This window comes from Acanthopagrus latus, chromosome 5 (assembly GCF_904848185.1).
Source record: "Acanthopagrus latus isolate v.2019 chromosome 5, fAcaLat1.1, whole genome shotgun sequence".
Lineage (NCBI taxonomy): Eukaryota > Metazoa > Chordata > Actinopteri > Spariformes > Sparidae > Acanthopagrus > Acanthopagrus latus.
The window spans coordinates 23,930,980-23,955,276 of NC_051043.1; the positions used below are offsets into that span (position 1 = coordinate 23,930,980).

Consider the following 24,297-nt stretch of genomic DNA (forward strand, 5'->3'; position numbering starts at 1 on the left):
AAGGTTCATAACAATAGTGACAGGCTTTACTGTGCGCCGATGTGCTGTGGGAATTATCAGAATTTTTTTCCCCAAAATTCACGTGAATGCTCAAGTCGGAAAGTCTGAAAAAATGTCAGTACATGAGTTGACGAGTTGACATATGACGCTAAAACATGGCGGACCAAAGACAACATTGGGTTGTTAAAAAGTTTTACCAAAGTCATGTTTAAAATAGTTATTTCATCATTTCCGTGCTTAAGTACTAAGCAATAAAATGCAAAACAGCTTTTCTTTTTGGCTTCCATGTTGCTCACACATTCTGACATCGCACATATGAACACCCACATAGTCAGAAGAGCGAATGCCCAACGCTGGAGATGGGACCATCCAGGGAGCACGGGAATGCGTAATAAAGTTTGTGTAATTTGCCATTTTCAGCATGTAGGTTTCTAGCTTGGGGGTCACGATGTTTCCCCAGCAGACAAGGCTTTTGAAAACAGTACCTCAGAAATGATTAATAACTGATATTTCCTGCATGTCTCACAAATATTGAGTTATTGATTTTATATAAAGAAACCCAAGACAACCTCAGATCCCACCTTGATGAAGGCAAGACAGGAAATGCATGATATACTGAAGAACTCTCACCCACATGGTCCCTATATGCATGTATGCACTTGTACATACATGTGAGCGCCGCCTTGCTCAACATCTTACCTCGTCGGCTGGCGGGTACAAAGCAAACAGCTCGGGGTGTCTGTTCCCCTGCCGCGCCTCCTGGTTGAAGCGGTCCAGCTCCTCGTGGCTGCTCCAGGCCAGCAAGCCCTCCACTCTCTGGTCCGGGGTCAAACACCTCAAGTCAAAGTCAGAGGACGTCAGCGTGCGGCCAGAGTCATCGCTCAGATCAGCTAGAGTCGGTGACTTGACCTGAGGGAAAGACAGAGGGAGGAGGGGAGGGTGATGACAGGGATGGGTTGGGGGAGGAGAGAGAAAAAACAAGCGATGAGAAAAATATGGGGGTATTAAGACAGAATATCCAGGGGGATGTTATTAAGGCAGAGATCAAGGGGACATGGGCATAGAGTAATGAATACTTTATTAATGAATATGTTGTCAAAGCCTGTTCTTCCTCCATTCAAACAATATCGTTCAAACAGGGTTTGAGTCAATGTAAAAAAAAGTGTTCCCCATGGCTTCATCTTCTTCTTCTCCCACTGTTTGAACACATTTTAGAAGCTGCCTAAACTTCACTGTGATGCACTTTAAACAACATAATATCAGCTCTGTCCTTCCACAGCATTTTATGATCCATCAGCATCCTGTACACTATGTGGTTTTGTTGTCAGCAGACACAACACACAGCCAATGGCCATCGAGGCAGTCTAGACAGCTTCTGTTTTGGCCTTGAGACAATGGCAGTCTCTGTTCTCCTCTGATCAAGTCTTACTCCATGTAGAGAACACACACGACACAGGCTCATGTGTATGTTCCCTGTATGCTACACAAAAGTGATGTGAAACTTTGTGGAACAATGTCCTGCAATTGTGTCTTTCTTTGTTATAAACATGGAGTTTTCTTACAATATTTTCATTGTACACTCCTAGCAACCCACGTCTAACCATTTGCTCCTGGTGAGTCATTTTTTGAATGAAGGAAATACAGATTGAATTTTGACACACAAGTTAGTCATCACTAGTGATATTAGTGCATTGTACGTTAGCAGATGACGTTCTGTAATCAGAGATCTCCCAGCAGGCCTGACAAAAATGTCAGCAGCAAAGGCTGCAGAGGTGACATGTTGACCCAGAGACACAACAGCTCCAGAAAAACAAGCTCACAACATGCTGCATTTTTTACATCCGGTGCCGGTGCCAGGACCAGCCAGTACGCATCAGGCATGAACTTAAAACCTCAAAATGAACTCACTTACAATAACAGTGTAACATGCAAATCAAATGTATCCTCCCAGACACCCTGGAGTAGCATTTGAGAAGAGAATCATTAAGCACCAGACGTTCACTACTGGTGTCTACTGCTGTACATCATTTAAATATTCATGTTGCCCTCCGGCGTGTCTTAGCTCCACCTTCTGCTGTTTTGGTTGAAATTCTCACATTGAGCATTTACCCACGTACGGATACTACCATCCTCCATCCTTCTTCCTCCACCTTCAACTAATCAGTGTTGGTGATTACACAGTTCCCTGAGCACATCACAGGTGCTAATCAAAACCATTACACCGTTGCTGGTTTTATAAGTTCTTCAATTAATCCGCCATCTAGTGAGAGTCTCTCCAGCCTGAGCGGTCTGCTGACTCTGAGGAGGAACAGGTTTGAGAGTCTCCTCCTCATTAGACAGAACCACTGCCTTACTGATAAACACATCAAAGAAGCTGGAGCAGTCTGATATAAAGCCAGGGTTCAGAGAGCGAGCAACTCAAAGGAGTCTGTTTGTGTCTGGATAGCTGAACGCGCAGCTCAACGTGTTTCTTCATCTTAAGCTCTCATTCATTCATATTTTATTTTAGAGGCGATTAACATTTGTACTAGGCTGTGTTCGGAAGGCCATCTTTTTTTACTGTTTTATATATTGATGTATTTTTATTTCAAGGCCATTAAAGCCTTCTGCCTGTGGCTTTCTGATTCCTCCACCTACCTGTCGGCTTTGTGATATTACTTCACTAGAGAGAATAAAAGAAAAACACTCAGTGTATGTCCTCATCAGGGAAGAGTTCTGTGCTCATATGTGGGCAGGTGTGCAGTTTGACTTTTAAGTGTAAACTGGCAATTAAGTGAGTTGAGTTAAGGCAATGCTGTCAGAATAATGCCAAAGTAAAGTAATTTAATTCAAAAGTCTGACATTAACATGAACTTCTCCCTTTGGGGAAGCAGAGGAACTTAATGCTTTTTGAGACCCTTCAAAACTTTCTTGAACTAGTGGCTTAAAGTCACACAAAAGCACAAAATCTCAGGTGTCACTGAATATATCAGGAGCTTGGACTGCATTCAAATGACCTGACTGGAGGACGCTCTGCCCATCAGTAAGAGGTCTCTCAGGCTGGCACCGGCACCATATGGAATTACTCAGACTCAGCTACAGGGCAGGGCATAACCTCACTGCTCCCATGCTGCATGCTGCTTTGAACAATTCTGACTGCCACCCCTCTCTTCTTGTCTCTTTCATTTTCCATCCATCAATCTCACATCCCCGGCTCTCCAACCACAGGCGAGGACTGACCGAGCTTCCACCCTGGTGAGGCTTCACCCTGCTGAGGCTCCGGGGGAGCATCACACCACCATCCCAGGGCTATTGCTAAACCAGATTGGCCCACAGAGGAGACCCATTAAGAGATGAGGGACAATAGTGCTGTTCTTCCTCTCCCTGTCACCCTCTTTCTGGCATGTGGATCATGGGAAGCCCACGGCAGTAATAAGGGCCTTTTGGTTTGGGTGATTAACCAGAATTGGCAAGGATGGAGTGACAGGAGGGGGCTGGGGAGACTGGCTGGGTGACTGGGAGTGGCGCTGACTGGGACATGGATTGGCTGGGACTGCCTGATGCTGGGAGCTAGGGATTTGGCCACTCTGACAGAAAAGAGCAAGAGAGGGAAGTGAGAGAGGATGGGAACTTGGCTCAAAATAATGTTAGCAGAGTACTGTGTCAGGATTCATAATGAGAGTAAAGGACTGGAGCATGCAAACGTAAGCTACTGATTTAAACAGCAGAATTGGAAAAAAAAATAGAATACAATATTAATTTAATCACAAAATCGGATACCTAACACTCAGATTTAGTCATGTGCAAGCCACGCTGAGTAAACTTGAAAGAGCACTGCCACAGTGGACAGAGTGACAGGAATAACAAAACCCTGTTGTGTTCACCCCAGTTTCACAGTCCTCCCTCACACTCCCTCACCAGCCTCGATCAGTATGGGCCACCACACCACTCTCACTTAATGGTTTTCCTCTCACAACAGACGCTTCAACTAAGTGGAACATATTGGCATTCAAGGACGAAGTTGGAAAGGAGCTTTTTTCTTCTGCGTTTGTCATTTTGGGAAATGCACTTATTTGCTTTTTAAAAAAAAAAAACATTAAAGGAGACCAATTGTGTTTTTTCCTTTCCTTCAGTGTTTTATGAAGGTTATCACGCATGTAATTAACTTGAAAGTTAAAAGTAAGACCAGACCAACAGAAGCTCCTCCCTCCCACTGAAAACAATGCTCCTGAAACACCTCGCCAGTAGTCCCACCTACAATTATGTGACTTTGTGACATCACACCGTGTCAAAGGGTCACACATATGCATCATATCGTTATGGCACGTAAGAACTGATTTAGAACAGCTGCTCTGTTGTTGTTAGCTGTGCAGAGTCAGGCGTGTGTGAGCTGACCAATCAGAGCAGACTGGATATTCAGGAGGAGGAGCTAAAACAGAGCGAGAGAGAGGGGGGATGATGTGCAGCAAACTCCCACAGGTCAGATTCGAGCCCCCCCGCCCCGAGCAGTGAGGACTCAGCCTCTGTACATGGGGGTACACGCTTTAGCAATTAAGCTACTGGGGTGCCCCGGTATCCATATTTTCTAAGATCTGAAACTGCAATTTTTTTTTTTGTCTGTTCTCACTTTAATGGAGCCTCATCAAAATCCCACACTGTTTCAACAACAACAAGCACATGTTGAATTGGATCTGATAAAACAGCGCTGTTACACAAGAGCAGACTGACACAATAACAACAACTGAAGAATAAGTGAAGCATTGTTCCAGTGTAGCAAGACTGGCTGTGAAGAAGACTAACACTGTTCCTTCATTGAGTGACAGCTTATCTGTAAAGACGCAGGGTAAATAAAACTTGGACACACAAAACCAAATTAATGGCCTTTATTTGAAAGACTGAGGTTTGAATGGGGATGTTAGAAAAGTTTTCTTACACTGAAGATTTGATTATAGCCAGCAGAAGGTGGCCGTGTGTGTGTGTTTGCAGCTCTTACTGTTTTCTCTGGGTTTTCTGGCTGGAAGTCAGACTCAAATGTCTGTTTCCGAAGGAGTTTGTGCAGGCCGGCTCGCTCCGAATATGCACTCCAACCATCCCCCTGGCACCTTCACAGGCACACACACACACACACACACGCACACACACACACACACGTCACACACCCAGACAGGGACACATGTTAAAAACAACATGCATGTCTACAGCTGATACACCTCTGCACTACTAATCAAATTAGATAACCGAAAAAACAGAAGCCTTGAGCAACACAGTCTGTGTGTGTGTGTGTGTGTGTGTGTGTGTGGAGGGAGACAGAGTGAGCACTGCAGTGTATCAGACTGGAGATCCCAGTGTTTCATGGTTATCAGGCTCTCTCCGACCTCTCGTTTCCTGTTTTGCCGACTCAGACAGTAGGCACCTGTTGCACATATGTGAAAGCTAAAATAACAGTCCTGTTTGTCCAGTTTTGGAGGGTCTGCGATTAAAACAATAACAGCTTGGAGCAGCTTGTTATTTACATCAGAGTATCCTTTACACCAGAGAACAATCTATCACGAATTATTTCCACACCCAAACATCTCGTTTTCTGTTTCCACACCCCAAAACTGGATTTGTCAAAGTGTCGACTGTGTGAAAGAAAACAGGGTGGAGTCTTGAACACTTCGTTGCGTTTCTGTGGGCGACGATTTACCTTCTCGAGACAACAAGCCATGGCTGGATGTAACTCTTCACACAGTCTCTCACATGTGGATCCAACTCCAGTCTACAAAGAGAGACAGACGAGGAGGATAAGAAGTCCTGTACACACATTCTCATGCAAGCGTGCAAACATTCGCAGACGGTAAACTGCATTCCTCTTCTATCGTAATCTGCATGTCATAGTCAAGGTGTGGGCGAAGTTAATGCTTGAAATAATTCAAGATAACACAAATCGACATAATCATTTTAAACTGACAACGCTGAAGGCAGTTTAAAAAAAAATACTACGTACAATTCTACTTATTCTGCAACTGCAGTGATTCTCACAATATATTACAAACCATTTTTAAGATGCCTTTTATTGAAGTATCTGACAATAAATAACTCACATAATAGGCATTGCTATTCATTAACTCCTACAAGGTGTTGTTTATCTTCTGTCAAGAAATCAGATTTAAAAAGTTGCGAGATACTGAGTATGAAGACTAACTTTTCCACATGGACTTAGGAAAATGGGAACCATCTGTGAAATGTTTTGATGTCAAACTTTGGCTGCAAGCAAAACCAATCTGAAATACTTCCTAAAATGAGGATTAATGTTGATTGAACCCCATATTCATCACCCTGCTGCTAGTTCAAACATCTTCTGTTAACATTCGTCACTATTTTAGATCCATTTTAGACATTATTTTTTCCGTTTCTAGGTGTTTTTAACTGCACGTCATGTATTTTATACATGTATTATTGCAATAGGAGCAGAGACACAAATTCAAACAAAACACACCTATCTGTGTTATCAATAACCAGTCATGGGCCTTTTCTATTAAAATAGTCAATAAAAAGTATCCATATAAAGTAGAACATGTTCACCTTTCCTGTCACTGATAATCACATCTTTCTGTAAAGGGGAAGCGAGCTGGATATTTACCCTGTTTCCAATTTAACCAAATCATTCTTTGTGCTAAAAATGTCACAAAACGCAAAAATTTAATTGGTTATTTGACAGTCGTATCATAACTACTGTGAAACTTCCACAACTGGGTCTGGTTTGAGTTGCTTCTGTAAAACCTCAGACAGAGTTTAGAATATTTTAGTACAACAATGCTGAGACAGTTCCAAAACACGAATGCTCATGAGTCTGTCGCCTGTCCACATCGATAACGGGATGGATGTACTGTAGGAAATAGGAAACATCTTGGAGAGTGTCAGTTTTTAGTGCAATCTGTGTAATTCAGCATGTGGACTAATGTCCTGTGACCCACCCATCTTCGGGGACGGAGTGTCTGACAGTGCGACACTCCTTCTCCACCTGCTCCACCTTCAGGTCGTCGTCGGGGAAGTCTCCGAGTTCCTGCATCAGGGCCGTTTCTCCGCTTCTTAACTGTGACGTGAGGAATTCCTCCAGGTCCAACGGCTCCACCGCGTCATACAACTGAGGCTGCGTGAGAAAAGGGTGGAGGAAGAGGAACAGTGGAGAGTTAGGGCACATGTCACCAAATATCACAATATAAAGAACATATGGAAAGTAATAACTGCTTAAAGGTATTTTAAGGGTACCAACGTAGGATAGTCGGAGGAGATCCTATTGAAAAACATTCATTATTTGTCATAGATGCATCGATCTAAATCATGACAAGCCATCAGAATTGTCTGATGAGGTTAAGGGTGTGTGAGAAGCTATAGGATCATGGTTGACTGACACAGTACAGTCCTCACAGTGTAAAGAAGTTCTGAGGGAAAAAGAAGAGAGTGGGAAGGGAGGTGGGACCGGACATGTCGAATCATGACTATTTTCTAATAGCTCATACCTGACAAGGAACAAAAGATTGGAGCACATACACAAATAGAAACTGGAACAAACCTGGCCTGTATCAGACAGCCAGGCTTTTTTTTTCTAGGAACTTATTTTTAGACAGAAACTCTAGCAGCCTGCAGAGCTACAACAGATCAAAGGCAACCCTTTAATCACTTTTATGTACAGTGCAAATGGGCCGAAATTTTCATTTGGGTCTTGGAATCAGTACATATTGTTCGAATCATCAGTGCCCGCGATGAAAAAAATTCCCGCTGGCACATAAAAGGAACGAACAGACACACTTTTCATCATTAGAAAGAGCTCACAGGGGAAAAAAAACACAACTGATGAGATAACACGTCCCCTTTGTGGTGCCCGGCTGGCTGTGGTAGTGAAAAGAGGAACCTGCATGGAGCAGGTGTTTCTGTGAAGAGCTGCAGCAAAACTAGGCAGACCTCCAATCTGATTATAGTCTGCTGGCTGCAGCCGCTGTAGGAAAGAGCTTGGAAATAAACTTGACACCACAATATCACGCTGAACGACTTTCCTAATCATCATAAATTAGTTCATCAAAGTCTTTCAACATATACGGCTCGTGTTGTTAGGAGAGAAAGTCTGCCTCAGCACTGTCCAAAAATAATATTTAAGTGGTTAAATCATGCACATGTGAAGCATCTGCATGACAAAACTGAGAGAAAAATGCAGAGCGAACACCAGCCAATGGCAGAGGCAGCAACAGAAAATGCGTACGCACAGAGGAGGTTGAGATAACTGCTGCAACAAGGTGAGTCACTACTCAACTTCTAAAAGCGAGCAAATTCCATTTGCCTTCAGACATGTTTTCGCACATCAATCCACCCCAAGGGATGTTTGTCTTTGCCGAGCAAACTGTACCACATGTGTATTAATGGTTAGCATGCAGCACAAAGAAGAAAAGAACACACAGAAAGGCCAGATGGAACAGCTGTATCATGATTGTTTTTAAATGACAGCCCGGCGAAACTTTAGACTCCTCCTTTCTGTGGCGGAGGCGTGAACGTCAACAGCGTCTTTACAGTGGCAGGCTTTCTCCTCCGTATGTTTAATTCTTTGGCTCCCTGCCGCAAAGTTCAAACAGCCATTGCAGCGCGGCCTCTTTTTTCTTGTTTAGTGTGGAGGCTAACAAAAACAAATGAATGCAAATCTATGCATGCCTCTGATCAGCGCCTGCTGCTCTGTGGAGGCATGAGAAAGCCTCTCCTTGCCAAATCGAGCGCACAGACTTCTATCTATCATCTCACTGCTTGGCGATCATAAAGGTGATAACTTTGCAACTACCATTGAGAGTGGAGCTTCTGTTTATCCGCGTGAACCAGTGTAATCTGCAGCTGATAGAATTAACTGCAGACACATGCAACGATTAACAAATTGAATAAGATTTTTGGATCAATTTACAAACACTTCAAGCCAATAACTTTTAAATAAATCACCAGCTGAGTAACATTCTACAATAAAAAAAAAACACAAACAAAAAACAAAATGCATCTGCTTACATCACTGTTCTCAATGTGCATTTGCAAAAATGGGCAGGGACAGAAAAACAGACATGTAACAAACTCATGACAAACAATGCTCTTAAAAAACAAAGCCACATTTGACCTGAACCAGCATATTTAAGACGATCAAGTTTGCCAAATAATCTCATTCTCAAAGTCTCACTAAAGGATAGCTGCACTCATACGAATACTGGCGACTTACCCGGCTGAAACCAGAAATCTGCACCATATAAGAAGGAAGTGTACAAAATGGCGCTCTCCGGATATAGGAACCTACAGGGTGCACCTACTGACGCTTAGTGCTTTTTGCTGAAACTAAGCCACAGCGCAGCACGGATCCTCTTTGACTTGATCCTCATATCGCTAGAAGCTAAGAACTCCAGCTGATCTGAGAAGAAACAATCAGCATTACCAATTTTTTTTTTTTTTTTCCAAAGCCACTCAAAATGAACTGTGACTATCTGGACCCAGAGAATGTTTTGAAAGCAGCTCCAAGCGTTCAGACAGAGCATCGGTCTTAGAGTTGAAGGGGAGAAACCGCAAGACATTTAAAGGAAGTGACATCAGCTCGGCGTCCCTCCATCAACTGGTGTTTCAACAGACAGGAACAGAAACCACACACACACACATACACAGACACACATGTGCATGCTGCTTACTCACGCACATGGACAAAAGCACATGTGGCTTTTCCTCTTACTCTCTCAATTTGTAAATTAAACCTACAACAAACAACAGCGATCAGTCAACATTCCTCTTATTAAGGCGCTAAAAATAGATGCAGAGTGAGAGAGTGGGGGGGGGTTATGATAATCAACACACAGCAGAAACAAACATCCCTCCCTCCTCTCAACAAACAGCTCTCCCTCGTCCCTGTGCTAGACGCGACTGCTGAATAATGGGAAACTATCATCCCGGAGATTATGGTATTAAAACCCCTCTCCCGCATCCCAAATCCGGCCATATTAAAGATTTGCGCGTGTAAGCTGCAAGGTAAGCAGGCCCCATCCAGTGCCCGTCAGTAGCCAAGGCAATGACCCATTTCCCGAGCAGGTTAGAGATTAACCTTGTTGCGGTCTACAAGCTCGGGAGGGGATGGATGGTCCCGGGCGCTCCTTCCTCAGACCCTGTCAGCTGACGAGCTCAAGGATCATCACTGGGGAAAGTATCAAAGCGCTTCAGCTCAGTTAGTCATGCACACAGATATGTCAGGAGACTTAGCGCCTAGGAGCTTTAGAAAAACTTGAAATGAGAGAGATGTAGGGCGACAGAGAATGAAGAAATGTGAGGGGAGAGGCAGAAATAGGGGGGAAAAAAGCAGGAAGAGTGGAAGAGAAATGTATGAATCTGGGAGGCAGAGACAGAGGTTCAGATGGTACCACAGAGAGACAAAGAGTGTAGTGGCAACAAATCCCTGCAAAGGATTACTGTGCATCATTCTGTCTGCTTGCTTGAGAGAGCAGAAATCACTCTGACTGCCTGCTAGGCTTCAACTGAAGAGGCAAGACAACAACCTGTCATTCAATCCTCTGCAGAAACTAAGGAATACTAGCTTTTCCAAACCCCCGTTAAACCAAAGAACTAGCCGTGTCAGCCTGTTTTCTGACAAATTGTCAGGGGAAGAAAGAACCCAGCTCTTCTGCACAGATGCAGAAATATGGTTTTGCAAAAGCAGTAACTCACACTGTAACAGAACCGATACGATTCAAATTATAATCTTCAAGACTGGATGCTGCACTCAGTCAGCGGTTCTCAGCACTAATGACAGTAAAGAGGATGTGAAGAAGATATGCTTATAGCCCTTTGGTGGTGTCAGCACCAACACTAAAGCTGTGTGAGTGCAGCATCAGAGGAAAACCCCCCTGCTGACCTTCAAGTCACTGTATGGATTTCTCTCCAACAGCTGCCAAGTTCTAAACCAAAACTGGCTGACAGGCCTACACTATGCTTGTTTTGCAGACAAGTTCCTGTTGATTACACATCAGGCTCTGCATGAAAATGACCGTGTCATATTTCTGATTGCCTCGTTCATCATTCCACTTCTCAACCACTCAGCTCCTTAAATCGTGCCCTTGTATCCAGCTCCCCCTCCCCAAATGTGAAACAAAAGTTGATCTTGCCTTTGCTGTTTTAACCCAGACCCTAAAACTGATGTTAACCTGCTGGAGAAGCTGAGACCGGAGCGGAGGGGGAACCTGCTCTACAGACACTAGCCTCTCTAGTCCAGAGACATTCCAGCAGTGAAAAGCATCTGTGGAGGAGAAGCATAATCCATTAAGTGCAGCAGCTTGTTGGTCAGGAGGGACTGCAACAGCCAAAGAGGGCGGTATGTTTACTGAGGAAACTACAAGTCATGATCCCCTGTATCAGCATCAGTGCTAAGCACTGGAGGAGACACTGGAAAATGCAATACTAGTATGTTGGCGAAGCTGACCGCAATCTATCTGATCTGCCGAACTGCTGGACCAGCTAATGCAGCTAACAAAAGCACCTCTTTATTTGCAAGCTTTTTTAAAATTTTCCTTCTCTGTCTTTTGACTGTCCGGTCTATCTCTCATTGTATCTGTACCTTATTTGCCACTTAATTTCTATATTTTGTATGCATTGGAAGTGCAAATGCATCAAGTAATTAACAAAAGGAACATGCAATTTGCAGTTAGTAAAAATGTCTCATGTTGCTTAAATTCCTTCGCTAGTGGCTCATGTTAGCTCAAATGCTAGCACCTGTGAATAAAACAGAGATGCATCTACTAAGTAATGTGACAAATACCTGCTGGATGACAAAAAAATAGAAAGGGACTCACCACAGCAAGGTACCCTGTTGCCGAAGCGTTGGAGTTGGTTCGGCTGTGTTGAAAGCCATAGTTCCCACTGAAGTTCCGTCTGATCTCTGCAGAGGAGTGCCTGGAACAAAACACGGAAACACATACAAATTCAAATTTGTGTTCGGCAGGCAGAGAATAATACTCGCTACACCAGTTTGCCACATGTGTGGGCTCTTTGACGGCTAACGTTTGTACAGACACGAGCATCGAAAAACATCCACAACCTCATGCAAAACCAGAACTTTAGTACAATTCCACAGCGTGCGCACAGTTCATCTTAACAAGAGGTGCAACAGCAATTCCACCATTGTTCCTACTCGCATTAGTTTGAATTGGTCAGCCATGGTGAATCCATTCAAACCATTGTTCGCTCTCCACAGAAGCACATCGCTGCTGGTTGTGTAAAAGGCTTTGTCATGCTGGCAGCCATACAGGCAGCGGAATAAATATGGTGTCCTGATTTAAGGGTCAGGCTGAGCAGGAAATCAACATGACGTTGGAACAGAGTAGTATTCAAATATACTGGGTAGACGGGTATGGTGTGTCTGCGTTTGTGTGTCTGTCTCTGTGTGTTTTCCTGTATCCCTCTCCAAAAAAGAGGAGTGAACCGAGAACGACAACAACAAAGCCACTGTCCCAATTCGTTGCCCACATTTCATCTCCGAACAAAGCTGAGCGAATTCACTGTCTTGTTTCTTCGTAATTAATCTACCATATCATTTGAGCGCCACCAAAGTCCAACACAATAACCGATTCATTCCCTGCACTTCAACGATGAAACGCCAGTTTTGTGTGCTCTCGCATGTTTGTGAGTTTGTGGAACCGGGGAATATTCGTATGGGGTTTTTTTTTGCACGTGCGAATGTCAGAAACTGTTTACTGCAACGCTGCCACACAGGGCAGAGTTAGAGGGCGAAGACACGGATAAATGGGTCACATTCTCAACTGCTTCCCTTGTGGTCAATCTCATGGGTTCATTAAGTCCCCACGGTCATTGTTGCGACAGCCCTGTTACTAATTACCACCGCCAACCCGTAAACACCAGCGCAATGGAGGAATGCCAGCACGTCAAAACCACTGAGGCTGCAGAGTCGTGAGCCATGCAAAAAAATCTGTCAGACAGCTTCATGCACAAATCTGAAAACTGATCTCACGAATGCTCTGCAGCAGCACCAAACCGGTCTGCTTTTCAAGAATAAGAGCTGGGTAACATCTCATGCATACTTTTTCATGCAATTCAACTCAAAGGGCCATAATGGAGAATACAGAGCTCTCAATTTGAGTCTGAGATGTTTATGATACTTTCCCGCCCCCTCCTGTCAATCACATAACATGCTGAGTCGATACAATAACTGAATGCCAGCGAAGGCTAAGCCTTGGGTGGGAGAACAGTATGCAAATTTACACAGTCCAGCAGTGCAGCGGGGTTTTTTTTTTGTTTTTTTTAATCTAAACACATAGCTGCACCACAGTCATTTGGAAATAAAGGCAAGGGACAAGAGAAACATCACAGAATATGGGGAGACTAAAAACGATGCAAGCAAACAGTCGGAACTGCACGTCTGCACAAAACACCAAGGCTGCTCGTAACAACACATGTATGCATGTTGATTTTAAAAGACACACACACACACGTTCTCTTTGCCACATAATCAACTTTCACTTTCAGCAGCAGCAGCACTGTTATGTAATTCTAACTTGTGCAGAAGTCCCTGTTAACCCACACAGTTTACAACATGCATGTAACTCAGCGGGTAGGCTATAAACAAATACGTGAACTGGGTGGTGCAGGCGTACGTATATCATACTGTACAAACACACATCCGAAGGCTGCTCAACACAACACAATCCTCCCCTGCTGGCCGCTAAGCAGGCTCATTAGAGCGGCATGTTTGTGCCTTGCAAAACAGCACATGGAAATTGGTCATTGAGGCAACTACGCCACACCTTGTGGCTAAACGTCAACCGATCAAAGTTTCTTCACACGCCCATTTTTTTACACTACTCATGTCCAGGAGGAATGTGCCGAGTTACTTATTTTAATGCGGTGAGGCAATCACGTAAGCCAGCAGAGCTTAAAGGGGCTGGAGTTAAGAAACTAAAGCTCAAGAAAGCTTCATGTCAACACTCCAGACAGCTCCACCTCACCAGGTGTCTGGACAGCAGGAGAGAGGAATGAAATCTTGTTGGTTAGATTGGTTTCAGGTTTTTTTCACTATGTGAAATGTGAATGACTGTGACTGCTAAAATGTATTTGACTGCGATGTTATACACTTAGGTGAAATAGCCAGTGCAAAGGAAACTGGCCTGCGGTCGACACCCATGTGCAGTCGGATTAGTCTTTACAAGAGTTTGACGGTTCTGTTCCGACTAAACAAAAAGAAGAGAGGAAACTCCAACGCAAACAAGAATGCTTTTTCACGCCTGAGGGCAGATTGTCTGTTGAGTGCATTAAGTTTGCACCCAAGACAATTTAAACCCTGTAAAACCTCTCATAAGTGGACTTCTAAAGAACATGCCCTACCCTTTGTGCAGACTGAGCCCATTACCACCCCGCCACTAATGCGGGCCCTCCCTCTTTACATTTCACTGCCAGACAAAACTCAGGCATACTATCCCGAACTATTACACAATGCACACTGTAAAAACTAAAACTGGTTGTAAAATAACATATGAGTTGATAAAACACTTTAACGCAAAAAATATAAAGAAAATATCTTTGTCATATTTGTCAATATGCACGGATGCATGTGTTAATTGAAAACAGAGTGTCGTACTTTCATTGTTATGTTGTTAACACTGAAACCAATTAAAAAAATCAGCTAAAACTTAACATTTTAAAGTAAAACTGAAATGAGTAGACCCACCCTGGAAACAAACGGATATAAACTGAACTGAAAACAAAAATTAAAAACACGATTACAAATGCAAAACTGCAAAAAGTCTGACACACACACTCTCCCCTGCATGCACACTGGCTTTGCTCACTTGCATACACTGACTGCCTGTCTATAAAAAGCCCAGGCAAGTAAAACAGTAATCAGCTCTTGCCAGCAGAGCCAAGCAGACATTATTTTACCACTAGTAGACAAACAGCTTGTCACAGCAAGACGGCATCTGTCATTCTCTTTAACGGGGCCTGTGTCTTGGCATCTTTTGTTACATAAAACCAAAGCTGCTCTGTCAGGAAGACAAAAAGCAGCGCTTTGGATTTTTGGTATTTTTAGGGAAATGATAGCAAAAGCAGCTTGTAAAACCCAAAAGACCGAATAAGTTACAAGTTCTTGCAAAGGAAGAATCCAGAGACGACACTTTAAAGGGGCACAAATATTTGACTGTCAATAACACTGATGCAAGGTTTTCAGGCGAGAGGGCACAAAGAAGAAGACGGGAAGAGTTCTGGAAACTCATAATATCTGTACAACAACATAAGGATATATGTGCAGGTGTTTTAAACTTAGGTTATCTTTCCAAAATAGGCGATTGGCTTCGTCCTTTCCCGAAGAGTGCTGCAGAGATGACGCATTTTGGTAAGCTAACCCAGAAGTTAGCATCACCTTGCTTCCAGCTACAAAAAAGCCAATGGGATGTTATTTTAATTGGAGTTTAGATTATCGCAGAAATTACACTTTTTCCTCAGCGATACAATCTTCAAAAATGACTACCACTTCTGTGATTTTAGAAGTGCAAATGCAATAGACCGAGGTAAAGAGTTAGAATGAGCCAACAAAGGCATTAATCATGGTCGCTTGACTTTGACGGCGCCAACACTCCACTTGTTACCTTATTTCAGGCACCTGACCAGAAACCCATTCAAAAAACCCACCAAATAGAGACAAAGGGACAGGAAGTGCAAACGATGATTTTATTTCAGGGTTCTCTTCAGTGGTTATTGTGACAATTACATTTTCTAGGACTTTTACTTCAGTCTGTCCTTCAAACTTGACTGAACCGTTTTGGAGAGCCGCTTGAAAGGAGATCGATGGAAAGCTAATTACTCAACAACGTCAAGAAATTCAGTGCCAACCATATTGCGCCAGAAAAGGGCAAAAATGTCCACACGATTCCATGTTTCCATCGCTGCTGAGGGATAATTTGACCCGGGGTTGAATGCTGACTGTACCTTATCCTCCAGAAGACAAGAGTAGATACTTTGTCCAGTGCGAAATTAGTAACACCATCCTGTTTCGACACGGATCAGATTCAAGTTGACGGTTTTGGTCTTGTGAGCAGCTTCTGAGGTTTTCGTGTCTCCTCAGGCCTTCGGGTCTGAGATCTCTAAAAATGACCATAGTGGCATTTTTCCCCCCTGAGAGGCATATTCCCCACCACCACCGGTCTTTCAATGTGAGGGTGTTGTCATACAATCAAATGTGAACAGACTCTGAGTGCAGCACAATGATCGGAACTTTGAGAACAACATCTTGTGGTTATGTTTTAAAAAACAGAGCCACTATTTTCATCCCCTTCATTACAACATCCAGCAATTATAGTCTATCACTGAAATACACTTCAAATAAGTGACAGTTTTACAATAAGATCCAGTAAGTGTTGGAATCTGATTAACCAGCCTGCTGTAATTACACACACTCACACTCTTATGGTCACAAGGATGACATAATCTTATATGAGTAAGTAAACTGATTTCTTGCGCACACATAATGAAAATCAATATATAAATGGCTTTGAGGCCTTAAGATTAATCCTAACCACAGAAAATCAATTGCAAAACGTCAATAAATGCTTCCTCTTTCAGATGGAGCATTTCAATTGCCATTAAGAAACGCATTCCCCAGCTTCCATTGTTTTTTTTGTTTAGTTTTTTTTCCGTGAGATATAATTAGAAGAGGTAATCAACACTGATGAGGACGACGCTGTTAAAACAGCTGCTCCCGGGGAGTCGGCGTGGAGCCAGAACTACAGCTGACAGCAAACTCCAGCTATGAATCAGGGCTGATGACAGATTAGGCACAGCGCTGCAACACATCAGGACTCAGCACATTTTTTTTCTGTCGCAGTTACCCTGTTGTTTGCTAGTGAGAGAGCTGGAAATATAGTATAAATCATATGCACAACAATTACAACCACTAAAGCATCACTACAGCGTGAAATGGCGCCAATTAGCATGACAAGTCATCATTAATCAACTTAGACATTTCTGGATGGATTACTTACTTCACTATATTACCAAACAACAATTCAGAGGTAATAAATTAGACGTTTAAATGATCAGACTGATGTTGTTGCCGGCTGTAAAACACTGGATCACATTAATGATTTCCTTCACGGATCAATGGTTTTGATAGTGTCATAATCACCGCTGACTTTGTGTCCACGCCACATCTTGTTAATTACATCATCCTGTATTAGAAGAGAAAGAGTCTCTTATTCAAAGACAATGAGGACGGACAGATGGCCAAAAGGTGTTTCATCATTAATTGGAATGAAATGAAATTTGATGAGGCAGCTTTGTGTGAGTGACCCCGTCGTTTTAAATATGTACGAGCTGTCAAACAGACCTCTAATCTGTCAGCACCGCTGGACTTCAAATCATTTAATGTGTAAATACTAGTGAAAAAAACCCCAGCTGTTTCATGATCATGTGACATAATTTACTCGGGAGGGGATTTCTGGGCACCAAACGATTCCATTTGATTCAAAAGGCTTATTGATACATCCTGGTGTGTCATCATGTTTCATGATTTAGTTTTTTATGACTGCGTGACTGCTAGCTGATACTTTTAAAAACAGAGCACAGTTCTAAAGTCTTATGAATAAAATTAACAGATTCATTTTGTTCCACTGTCTTTGCTTCCACTGAAGCATCCTCGACAAAACCAGAAGAACATATGTTGACATGCACCGATATGAAAACCTTGTTTTGTTTTAGAGATACAGACAAAGACGCTCGAAAATGTGTGTATCAGCATCAGAAATCGATCAAGGCTCTAGAGTCAAGATGGCGGCTGTCTGACATGTATGCCATGACGTCTCCAAGAAATTAATCTCTAAACAGATTTATTGGGCACCCTTAACGTCCCGTGTACAGAAGCTTTGTCCTTGCTGCAGCGGCCCTGGGTTCAAGACCCGGCCTGGGGCCCTTTGCTGTGTGCCCCCCCCGCATCCTGTTTCCTGTCATCACTGAAGCTGTCTTATCAATAAAGCCACACAAAGGCTAAAAAAATAAACTACAGATTTGTTGTTGCTGCTGTCTTATATGACAAGTTTTATGCATTTCTAATTGATGCAACCTGTGGACTGTGGACACGCCTCATTGGACTGGACTCATATTTTTTTAGAAACAGGCTGTTTACGCTGATGCTAGCGAAGTAGCGTAGCATAGAACTTAATCACAACGGCTGCACATGTTAATTTTCATCATCCTGCTCTGAGGAAAATGCAGCCCGCACTTAAGAAATTGCTACAGGCTACATCATGATGATGATATTTTGGTTTTGGATGTCTGATTATTGACTTTTCTGCATCAATACATTGTCTTCCAAGAGATAATTGCAACTCATACAAGAATAGATTTATTTCCTGCTCCGTTAGCACATCCTTATACTGTCCCAGGACTCGTACCCTGAGGTAAGAAATCTCACTGTTGGAAACCTTTCATCGTATAGAAAGAGTTCGGCCCCTTTTCCATGCGTCACACCGTCTGTGGCAGGCCTGCACTTGCTGTGTGTGCATATGGTGTGTTCCCGTCAGCATTTCTGGATTCATTGGCCAAGCGTTCCTCAAAGACTCTGGCTCTTAAAAGTGCAGTTTCACCGCTTCTCCCCGCTCTGATTTAAAGGCCCCCCTCAAGTAGACAAATATATAATTTTACACGTGATTATCTGTACTTACGCCTCCTGACATGACTCCCACGGAGCATGCTGCTCAGTCAGTTAGTCTACAATTATCCCTATTATCATCATTATTATCAAGTCGATCCACTAGAGGTGGGTGGCTCCTTCAGCTACCAAGTTCTAGCCTCGGAAAACCCCTCCCACAAGTAATGTCTCTCCCTCATCTGAGCCTTGAAGAAACACAGGAAAAGCGAGTGGTGTGGTGTGCATGACATGAGGAGGCGGAAGCTGACCAAAGGGATGCCCCCACCGCGTGTCTCATACTATCATATGTCTCCAGACTTAATGGGCCTTTTCTGCTATCAGCACCATCACGGCTCAGCTTCCTGTCAGAGGGAGGCGCGCACAAACACAGCAGTCATTTGGGGCAGCAGTCAGGTCACCGCCTGCTCTGAGCAAGAGAGAGTGACCAAAGAGGAAACTTAGAAAATACAACTTCTATCTGAGTTTGAACGGTTCCACCACGGGGAGCGTCATTCATCAGAAGCGTTTTGGGAAGCAATGCGTCTCGCTATCATTATCGCTCAGTGGCCCACCAACAGCCAGGAGGGGTTAACAGATGTCATTAACCAGAGCCCAGAGGAAATCAGATGCAACTCAATCCGGATTCCCCCATGCCACTTAAGACTCCTGAGCGACAGAGGCCCCCACATCCACAGCTGTCCTCACACCTGTTACCATATGCTCGAAAGTAACCATCATGTCCGACAGCAGAATATTAAGTGTCCCGCTCACCAAAACTGAAAAAAAAACAGTGCCACGCTTCTTTTCCATTCCTCTTTTTTTTTCATGTGCCTATGAAGACACACGCATTTCCTGATTTGAAACTGCCACAAGCAAAAAAAAAAAAAAAAAGGCGAAGTGAAACCAGCAGACTGACACAGTGTCCGCAGTGTGCAGGATTTCCTTCGCACTCCCTCCTGATAGAGAGATGGAGAGAGGAACCACATATAGAATATCTAGGGAGTGGACAAAAGAACATTTAACGCCTGAGTGTCTGACAGTAACGAACACCTCTACATACATGGGATGTTTAAGTCTGTGTGACAGGTTTTCCAGCCTGCCACATGCCGCATTCTTCAGTTTCCATCTGCGAGCTTTGTTCCTCTTTGTCAGCGTGGTTTGTTTGTGTCGAGCTTTTGTTGTCATGATAATTTGGGCCATGTCCCTTCATATCCTATGTTATTTTGCAGTTTGTTTAACCAATGTACCCAAAATTTTAGGTCACATGTTGCGTCATGATAATGGATGGGAGGATAAAAAGATTTTATGGCGGATTTCAATGAAATAAAACACAACTACTGACTATAAGTTGATCGTGGTGAACTCTTATTATCGGGATAACTGAGATAGTCAAGAATATCCTCACATGAAAAGCTGTCTAGCTCACTGACGTTCAGTCCTCTCCTGGATTCCTGATTTATTTTGATTTTCCTCAGCCTGACAACATGGCTAAACACACGGCTCACACATTGTAGCACCCACAAAAAGCAAGTTAAAGGGTGCAATATGTACGATTTTTTGTTGAAAACATTCAAAAATTAACTTCAAATCAAATCAAGTTAGCATGCTAACCAGCTAGCCCCCAGCCCAGCCCTGTCCAAAGCTACTGTGCTAGCCCTGTGAACACCGACACTTCCCCGATGCTTGGAGCTCCCAGTCTGATGTGACTAGCTAACGGTAGCTATGGTTAGCACCAGTTAGCAGTTATTCTGGTGATGTGCTGCCCCACATTTGTTTGACGCCAATTCTTACATATTGCACCTTTACGGTATATTGGATGATGATGTGGTTGACTCCAGTGTTTGTTTGTTATGTATGCAGGATGATCTTATGATTTATGATTACTTATGAAAGATCCTTTGTTGGGTTGTGTTCATGCCTCATCATGATTCTTTAAAATGACAGATGTCATCAGTCCTGATTTGTAGCCTATAGATGTTTGAAGACCAGCTGACCTTTATTGCACATCTTTCCTCATTTCCTGTCAGCGCTCTACAGTCTACTATCATAATAAAGGCAAAAAGGAAACACATCCATGTAGCAATTGTCTAATCTATCGATTCCACCTCAGAGTCTTTTTGTATGAGGTGGTGATATGACTTTGTGTACCTACTATACAGTAAGTGTTGTGCAACATAACATTACATAACATCAAAACATGCCAGCAATCTATCAATATGTTATATTTAATCAAGGTTTTTTAGTCACAATAAAAATGACTTCATATCAAAAAACAACAGACGATTTCCTCACTAAAACTCGCAGCAGTTTGAGAAATCACTGCCAGAGAAAGCAAACGGAGTGTCTCTTGCATCATCACTTGCAGGCTGCTGTGCTGGTGAACACTTTGCAAACACGTATTCCGCGACACCGCGCTTTGCTACATCGCAGCAACTTCAAAAACCAGCCTCTCTGCTGGCTCATGGGTTCAGACTGTGACCCGAGACTCTCCCTCACGTCCCTCAGCAGCTGAGCTCAGCTCTGCACAGCACAGCACAGCAAGAATCCAGGATTTTGGAGTGTGGTGCATTCACAAAAACCTTGACAAAACCAGAAATGCTTTGGAGCGGAGTTTGAAATGATTAGATGATTACCTGCTCAACAAATACAATCGCTGATTTCAGTGTTTCAAGGGTGAAGATTTGATGCATTTCTCTGTTTTTTGTTGTGGCAAATTGTTGTCGGAAAATACATAATATAAGGGCTGCAGCTAACAATTATTGCCTGTGTCATCAATTATTTTCTTGATGAATCGCTTAGTTGTTAAACTTCAGGAATACAGTCAGAAGTATACACACGGATAAGAGTCCATCATCAATGTCTTGTTTTGTCCACAACCAAAAGATATCCAGTTTACTGTCATAGAGTAAGGAACCCGGAAAAGGTTTACATTTTAGAAGCTGGAATCAGTAATCAAGAAATCACTCAAACTCATAACTATCAAAACAGCTGGTGATTATTTTAATAGTTGACCACTCATTGTTTAATCGATGCATCTCTGCTGTATTCTGACATATAATAGACAGAAAACACGTCATCAGGAAAAATAACTAGCAGATCTTTCAATGATGAAGGGAATCCTTAGTTGCAGCCCTGCTTTAAACCTCTCTGCATCAGCTCATTCATTCAAAGTCCTTATATTATAACCCTCAATCTTATATTTTCATCCACGCTACAGTGTTTTGAATGAGCTGCACAAGCGACAATACAGATTTTAGCTTTACAGTGCTTCAAAGAGGCGATCAGAGAAGATCATAAACAACAGTGATTCTGGACCATAAAAAACAAATGTAAGGGTCAAAAAAATTTGCCTCCTCATCATCCACCATCCTGAGTGTGACCGGGCCTGATCTCCTCACCCGCTCTGCCCTTCCGTCCACTTCCAGAGTGAATGAACCCGAGCACAATGCAGCACCATCAGTACAAAATGTCCAGCACAGTGACTCACTTTGACCCGCTGTCCTTGTAGAGCGTCACAAGCCAACGTGCTGCTAATCATAGGAAGTATTTGTTTTAATGAGACTCACTACAGAGGGGGGGCTTTGTGCACAATGGACTTCCATGTACATACTTCCTCCACACCTGGAGAAGGAACCATGACCACATCCCTCTCTCATTTATAGCAAGTCTTATGGGCCGGTCAGAGCTTCACACAGCACAGGAAGCGATCATATTAGACACACTAGATATAGAATCAGCATCCTCATCCTTTCCTTTCAGGAAGTGACACTTCAGAAGACAGATTTTTTTTTTTTCAGCTTGGTGGATTCAAGATTGTTTCTCCACTTCAGAGTGTGAATGACAAAAGAAACCACCTGATTCATGACTGATCACATGGCTTAAAGGGAATTTTGTCCCTGTGAGGAAAAAGTTAAATAAAAGTTCTCTGTTTGCTCTCCTCCGGGCTGTGTTTTTCTCTTCTGTCTGAGTGAACTAACCTGCAGCATTAACATTCACAACATGTGGCTGCCTGCTCCGCTCAGGAATCCCTCCCCTGCTGTCAAGCCAGGGCTCCCTCCTCCACCTACCGAGGCACCAAGAGTTCACGATCACTCCCTCAACTAAACCTGATGCCAAAACAAATCCCCACAGCTTCATGCGGGACGGGTTTTTTTTCCGTCTTCTTCTTCTTTTTTGTTACCTGTTGATTTTCAGAGCGAAAGCCCGTCGGTCCGCGCTGCCCAGAGAGGCCATGTGTTCGGTCTGAAGTCCAGTTCGGCGGCGCTGGCTCCGGTGTGTGTTTCCCTGCGCGCTCTCTCGCCGCCTCGCTGTCACCGACGCACCGCTTCTCGCCCTCGCTACAGCTCGACTGTCATGTCAACACTCATCTTGCTCGTGGCGGCAGCGGCTTGACTGGGTGTAAACTTCCGCATTTGATTTGAGCCATCCCGTGGAGAGCGCGAGAGAGAGACTCAAACACACACATAGACGCACACACACACACTGGAGTCGCGAGGGTGGGAGGGGACGGCGATGGGACACGCTGGATGAGGCACGCGCGCTCCCTCGCTGCCGAGATACATGGTACAAAATAATTAGTTACTGAGGAGAGAGTAGGGAAAGATTCAGGAACGAATGGGAGGTGATATGTTAATGAATCATTACCTATCCATTAGTTAATTATTGTCAGTGAATCACACACTGACCACGTTCTTCATGAGATGTTCTTGACACACAACCAGAGGCATGAGCTGGTGATGACTCATTTACTTACTGTGAAACATAATACTGAGTAGTAGGGATGCATGATATATATCAGACTGATACATTCTCAACCCATCTAATATATCTAATATTTACATTATCGGCAGATGATGAAATTATAGCTGATAAAGAGAACCAGCCATACAAATCAAACTGCCGAAAAACACAGAGAAAAAGAACACCAATGATGCTGTGGTCTTGTTCATAATGTAGAGCTGCTGCAGGTGTTCGCTGCTGTGGGTGTTGTTTTTTCAGAAGTTCAGAAGAAGACAACACCTGTTGTTTTTTTATGAAAATCTTTTTATTGAGAAACAAAGAGTATAAACAATGACTTAACAAAGTTTAATATTTTTCATTTTCGTGTGTAAACACAGAACTTGTCAAAGCCTCTTATTGCAAACTAAATCTTCTCCAAATGCAAAAACAGCATTACACATTTCAGTCACTGTGCCGCAGTAGGTTGAATAAGACAATACAGTTGTAATTTGCAATATGTGTCCATCTTTGCCCTGTACATCTTAGCCTGTTTTACACTCAGGGGTACATAAACTACAGGGTATGAACTTATTTTTAAAATACAAAAAAATGTGAAATTACAATCGGCATCGACCGTGAGAAGCAGGTAATTATCTGTTAAAAATTGTGCATCCCTAGTGAGTAGTTACCAATAAAGACTCATTAGTTACTAATTACTTAACCATTAGTTACTCTTTTTGTGAACTTTCAAGTAAAGTGAGACATCACACTAGTCGCCCTATATAGTCATTATATAGCATCTGGTTGATATTATGTTGAGTCACAGATATTAATGAACTAATCATTACATAATGATTCATTAATATATTGAGGAATTACTTATTAACAATTCATTAACTATCAAGTCATTCCTGATTCATTCCTTACTTGCT

General features: G+C 43.1%; 1 protein-coding gene across 3 annotated transcripts in view; it reads right to left on the reverse strand.

Moving 5' to 3' along the window:
* The window catches only part of dock8 (dedicator of cytokinesis 8), a 61,198-nt gene extending 38,083 nt beyond the window's left edge, over positions 1-23,115 (reverse strand). The window contains exons 1-6 of one of the 3 annotated variants that reach the window (XM_037098269.1): positions 22,827-23,115; positions 11,808-11,907; positions 6,936-7,111; positions 5,666-5,737; positions 4,973-5,081; positions 700-909 (exon numbers count right to left, since the gene is read on the reverse strand). In XM_037098269.1, the coding sequence (XP_036954164.1) occupies positions 700-909; positions 4,973-5,081; positions 5,666-5,737; positions 6,936-7,111; positions 11,808-11,907; positions 22,827-22,879 (720 nt within the window). In that variant the 5' untranslated portion in view covers positions 22,880-23,115. Of the gene's footprint in view, positions 1-699; positions 910-4,972; positions 5,082-5,665; positions 5,738-6,935; positions 7,112-9,205; positions 9,484-11,162; positions 11,249-11,807; positions 11,908-22,826 lie in introns of those variants that run through there. The other 2 variants (XM_037098271.1, XM_037098270.1) reach the window with 2 other exon arrangements.
* Positions 23,116-24,297: the final 1,182 nt, after the last annotated feature.